The 6,144-nt window shown below is 33.3% G+C and overlaps 1 protein-coding gene across 2 annotated transcripts; it reads left to right on the top strand.

Moving 5' to 3' along the window:
- The first annotated feature begins 480 nt into the window (after positions 1-480).
- Positions 481-5,249, top strand: LOC110804275 (cation/H(+) antiporter 28). Of its 2 annotated transcripts, none has more exons than XM_022009844.2 (5): positions 481-600; positions 2,216-2,510; positions 2,620-3,651; positions 3,745-4,332; positions 4,496-5,249. In XM_022009844.2, exons 2-5 carry the CDS (start codon positions 2,364-2,366, stop codon positions 5,075-5,077), a joined length of 2,349 nt encoding a protein of 782 aa, XP_021865536.2. In that variant the 5' UTR covers positions 481-600; positions 2,216-2,363; the 3' UTR covers positions 5,078-5,249. The 2 variants fall into 2 exon arrangements, with proteins under 2 accessions (XP_021865536.2, XP_056690541.1); XM_056834563.1 differs by lacking the exon at positions 481-600 and adding an exon at positions 607-843.
- The last annotated feature ends 895 nt before the right edge of the window (positions 5,250-6,144 follow it).

The following is a 6,144-nucleotide window of genomic DNA, read 5'->3' as shown; positions in this document are numbered from 1 at the left end:
AGTGTTTTAGTATTTAAGTATAATATTGTTTGATTACTTGCCGACAAAAAAAAAGAAACATGACGTAGATTTGGTCTTGTTTGTACGGAGTATTTATTTATCGAAAATAGTAAGTTAGAGATGATAGACAATCATATATTAGATAATAAAATATTTATGTAATTTGGGAGAAGTTTTCTTCATTTAATGTTTTGACCTCAACTAATTGCATTTAAAAGTACTTTTTTATATTCATGTTGTGGTTAATGGTGGATTATCCTTGAGTGATGTTATAGGAAAGCTGGTTTGTGGTCAAGAAAGGTGAAAAAAAGTGTACGTCCTAAAGGGTGAAAATGTGAAAGGTAAATCCCCATATATATATGGGTTTGACATATTAAGTCAAGTATTTGTACACGTGTAAAGGTTCTTGTAAACCTCAAACCGTAATTAACAAAATATTTTTATTTGAGATAGCTAACATGCCTTAAATAATTGGATAATTAAAACTTGCACTTTTTATGCTTTATTCTCTCTCTCATTTTCCCCCTTTCTCTCTCATATTGTATCAAAATTTTCTGAGAATTCGCAAGACAAGTTGGAGGCAAAGAGATAAATTGATGGGTAATAATTAAGTATCTCTATTTGGTTTCTACATTATTATCCTTTTCCAATTATCAAATATTGATCATCATTGTTTTGGAATTATTTAATTTTCTTGTTTTTATTGATTTTTATCAATAAAATTTTCCTATCAATTGTTACATCCAAATTACAAATACATATTCCTCTTCTATGTGTATGATAAAAAAAACAATCATTGATATTATACAATTGGCTTTTACACTACTTTGAAAGTTTTGTTGGGTAAGTAATTTTCTGTAAATTTATTATTTATATTTGTCATGACATGTTAGGGATAATATTATTAATCTCTTAAATTTATAAATTTATAAATCATGATATATAAATTATTAGTTTTTGTCATTTGTATTATAAAAAGATGTATGCATGTGGTGGGAATAGGAAGTTAAATTAGAATTTTTTTTGCTTAAAATGGAATTTAGAGAAAGTAGAAAGCACAATAAAGAACAATACCTAAATGGAAACTAGGAACTAGGAAGATATCCAAAATATTGTCTCAAATACATTAGTTATGACTTGGGCGCATAGAATAACATGATCTTAAACAGGTGCATGTTACCACTAATTACATTATTGGGTGCAATATGTGAAATAAACTATATTTTTTGATAGTAGACAACTTGACATATGGTTGAAGTACATCCCATTATTGTTTGGGTTTTCCCCTCCTTTTATAGTGTCTAATCCGCTAACACATATTGAGTTTGACATAATAGGTTCCCATTATAGGTAGGGTTCCCCCCCCCCCCCCTTTCTTGAAAGCTGCTAATCCGCTAACACAGGTTGAGTTTGAAATGATAGAAGGGTTCGGCCCGATAGGGTATTCATTTTAATCCCCAATATGGACTACTCTATTATTATTATTGTGCATCATCTATTACAATCACTTATGCTATAATACTAAATGGCATGACTGAGGTAGGAGAAAATGTCCAATGGGATGCGTACTATTAATCTTTAGTCTACATAATTATTTTCTAAATAAAATCATTAACACATTGTTTGGATAAGAAAAAATGGAGAGAAAGGGAAGGGAACAAGTTTGTTGTTTCTTGGAAGGGGGTGGGGGGTTGGGGAAGAAAGGTGAGGGAGAGGGAAGATTTAATTTCCCCTTCCTCTTTAATAAATATCGCACTTTAAAATTTGAGAGATTTGATAAACATTAAAGCTTATTTGATCCTTCCCCATTCCCCCTATAAAATATAGTGAAAATATCTAATCTTTTGCATATAATTTATTAAATATTGGTGTGAATGGATAAGTAATAACACAATATTGATTAGTTTGTTAAGCGTTTGCGTTTCATAAAATATTGTAGGCTCAAATTTCAATGAACATTTTTTGATGTAAAGAAAATATTTAAGATGCATAATCGAAGAGTGGTTTTATGCCATGTTTAGAGAGGAGTTACATTTTGACATGGTAATTAGGTTTAATTCGGGTTTTTGGAATAATATAAATACTACAAATGAATCTTGATACTTATTAATAATTTGGATTTCGATACATCTAGTCTGCACAAAATATTTTATTAATGCATTTCTCTCTTTAGTTGGAGTTATATCTATCTAACAGTTCAGTAACTATGGTGTAGAAAAATCAAGGAGAGTAATTACAATTTCAAGGCATATCAAATTCTTCAACGTGGAAAAGGAAAGCAATCTGCCTAGAAATCAATAAACAAAGGGATGAAAAATAAGTGGTAAAACTTTGTGAGCGTAAGAAACGTGGCTAGAAACAAAATGGATGACATTGACTCAACTTGTACTGCTGCGCTCATGAAGTTTTCTATACCAGCTGTTTCCTTCATTTGTTTATTGATTGTTTGTCACGTATTACATATCCTTTTGAAACCTATTTCTCAACCTAGAATCATCTCGGAAACCATTGTATGTCTCTGATTCCCTGTCTTATATAATTTCTTATCTGTATAATAATTTAAGAAATTAATTAAAATGGTTTTAACATACAAACGCTTCAATTTAATGTCAAATGCAGGTAGGTTTAATTTTAGGAAATTCCCATTTAGTGAGATCAAAGATATTATATGTAGAAGATGGAATGGAAAATATGAGATACTTAACAAATTTCGGAATGACGCTCTACATGTTTGCTTTAGGGCTTGAGATGGATCCCATGGTACTTCTCCGCATACCCAAAAGAGAGGCTGTAGTTGCATATACTGGTATGTTCTTCACATTTGTTATAACAAGTTGTGCAACTCCTTTCCTACGGTATGGGGTGAATTCAAACTACAAATTTGATATTGCTTTCGCCATAATCCTATCAAGTACAGGGTCTCCGTTGCTAACTCGTGTGTTAACAGACCTTAAGATAGGTAGATCTGACATTGGGAAGTTCGCCATCTCCGCAGCTGTGTACTCAGAGTTGGTAACAATATTCATCATTTGTGTTGGATATGTCATATTTCAACCCGAAAGGGGGTTCCACATAAGAAGAATACTTCTTCAAAGACCTGATGAACATGAATACAAAGTAGGCCCCAGTCTTTTCCCTATTGCCGCTGCATTATTGCTTCAAATTATTATAAGCTTAGTGGCAGGACCTATCATATTTAATTGGGTTAATAACGCCAACCCCCACGGAAAGACCTTTAAAGGATCACATTTAGTGCTCTCAGCTACTTTTGCAGTGTGTGTTGGTTGCATTTCACCCCTTATGGGCTTTGGTAAAGTGCTTAGTGCATTCATTACTGGGGTTTTCTTACCTCGTGAAGGGAGAATTTCACAGTTTGTTGTTACTAAAATTAACTACTTCTTGACCTTCGTGTTTTACCCTTACTTTTTTGTTTGGGTGGGATCGGAAGCAAAATTTAATCAATTTGAATTTAAAATAGATTCTTGGGCAAAATTGTTCGGTCTTTTTGCTTTTGGAACAGTTGGAAAGATCATTGGAGGCATTCTATCTGGGTTGATTTTCGGATTTCATTGGTCTGAATCGATCATGCTTGCATCACTTCTGAATGTCAAAGGACATTTACACATATACCTCACTATTATTGCTATGCAGGTATGTATTAATTTTCTATTTTTAAACTATATTAACTTCAACTTCTTCACTAAAAAATATTAAAAAAAAATACAATACATGGTTTGCTTGCAGGAACAAATCATTACTCATTTAACATGTATATGCATGATATTAGCGATGCTCCTCAAGATTGTATATATCCCAATGGTTGCACAATACATCATCCAACGTGCTAAAAAACGTTTGTCCAATCAACCTTTAGCCTTGCAATGGCATGATCCTACTGAACAACTTAGAATCTTATTATGCTTTCATGGGCCTGAAAATGTCCCTTGTTTCGTTAATTTTATGGAGATCTCCAAGGGGATAAATGACTCGGGAATATTAGTATATGCTACTGACATGGTAGAACTTACAGACCAGATTGCTAGCACACTAATCTCAGGAGGGGCCGATAACGTAGAGGTGACTGATAAAAGAGTGATTCAAATTAGGGAGAAAATCACCACTGCCCTAGAGGAATATACCGAGAACAATGGAGATAGAGTCACAATTCGAAGAGCCATGGCTTTGGCAACTTACAATACCATGCACCAAGAAATATGCAACTTAGCCGGGGATTCAATAGTCAACCTGATAGTCCTTCCTTTTCATAATGGCCCTTCAAGTGACGAGCAGACATATACCAACCTTACAGGGTTTAGATATGTTAATCGCAAGGTAATACTTGTATATTAATTTTAATTTATATTTTTTTTTCTTATGTAGTGGATATAGAAATGTGGCTATTTGATAAACATGAACCTTTATGGAGTAGGGTATTCCAAAAATGTCCCAAAATTCTCCATTCAATTGGTTTCTTAAATATTTAAGCGTATATTAGGTACTTCGAAATGCCCCATGCTCCATTGCTATCATGGTGGATCGAGGTTTTGGTGCGATCAACCAAATATTAAACTCATCAAGCAACACTTTGAATACTGTTGTTATATTTATTGGTGGCAAAGATGATAGAGAAGCATTAGCCTATGCTGGTCGTATCGCTTACCAACGTGGAGTGAAGCTAACAGTGATGAGATTCCTCGTAGACACTGATGCAGAAAACAATAATATAAAGAAAACATATGAACAAGAAGAAGAGATGAAACAAGACGATGAATGTTTTGCAAACTTTTACGAAAAACATGTTGCAGGTGGAACGGTATCCTACTTAGAGAAACACCTAGTGAATTCATCACAAGCCTACAACACATTGCAATCATTAGAAGGGAAATACGAATTGTTCATTGTGGGGCGAGGAGGTCGAGTGAATTCATTGCTAACAATGGGGATGAATGATTGGGAGGAATGTCCGGAACTAGGACCTTTAGGGGATATACTTTCGGGGCCTAATTTTTCCATCACTGCCTCAGTTTTAATCATTCAACAACACGACCCTAAAGTTGAACCCGGAGGTGGTGCCTGATTATGATTTTTCCCATCATGTAAAAAGTAAAAAATAGTTGAGAAGTTATTCAATATTCATTTGTACAAGCATTGGAAATATCTGAAGTGTTGTAAAATGCAAGCTTATAAAATGATGTTCCATAAACTTGATAGTTATATTTTCAACTACGCATATTTTAAGGACTAAAGGATATTAACATGTGTGAATTGAATAGTCATCCATTAGAATCATCACGTATCATTCCTTGAAATAGTTCTAAGTTGTACCATATTCTTATATGAATCCGACGTATAGGAGTTTCCATCCAATGAGGGTTTCCTAATGTTTTATGTTTTTCTTACCTTTTTACTTGTAAGTCCTCTAAGTCATTATATGAGTGGTCAATCAAGTCATGACTCGGGAAAAATGAAACCCAAGCTTGGGTGAAATTGTGCAAAGTAGACAAGTATTACTCTCACTATTTTTTTAATTTTATGTACCCACTTATTTTATACTCTTTTTTCTAAGAGAATTAAGTGAGTAAAAGGGGAAAAAAGAAGTTCTTCTTACCACTCACTCTCTACCCACTTTTTTTTATTAATCCTCCACGTCATATTTCTGATGAGGGGATTTGGTGAGGAAAAATTCACCTCACACATGATGAAATGAAATTGATTTAAATAAACTTTGACAAAGAAAATTAATGTATGGAAGTATGAAAAATTATAACAAAGTGGGTCTCTATTATAAATAACAAAAATTTGTAATCGAATTGTAGACTCCTACAATTGACCCTCGTCCCTATTCGAAAAGTTTAATGATGAAATTATAACCCACTTGTCAACAACGTTAACGTACTCTGATTAGATGAAGAACGACCCTCAACTGACTGAGCAGATCATCCGGAGCTTAACATCATAAATATAGTTCTTCCTAAAAATAGAAAAAATCCTAAAATAAACTAGAACTCGTACAAAGTCACAATCTTATCCCGATACGTCTTTGGTACAGAGTGAAATCGTGAAGAAAGATAGAACATCGAAAATAAATGATAGAATTAAGTTCCCAGCAAAATTAAACCTCCATGCGCTACTTATTTCTATTGT

This window comes from Spinacia oleracea, chromosome 1, assembly GCF_020520425.1.
Source record: "Spinacia oleracea cultivar Varoflay chromosome 1, BTI_SOV_V1, whole genome shotgun sequence".
NCBI lineage: Eukaryota > Viridiplantae > Streptophyta > Magnoliopsida > Caryophyllales > Amaranthaceae > Spinacia > Spinacia oleracea.
The sequence above is the reverse complement of the archived record's forward strand: the minus strand, read 5'-3'. Positions and strand labels throughout refer to the sequence as shown.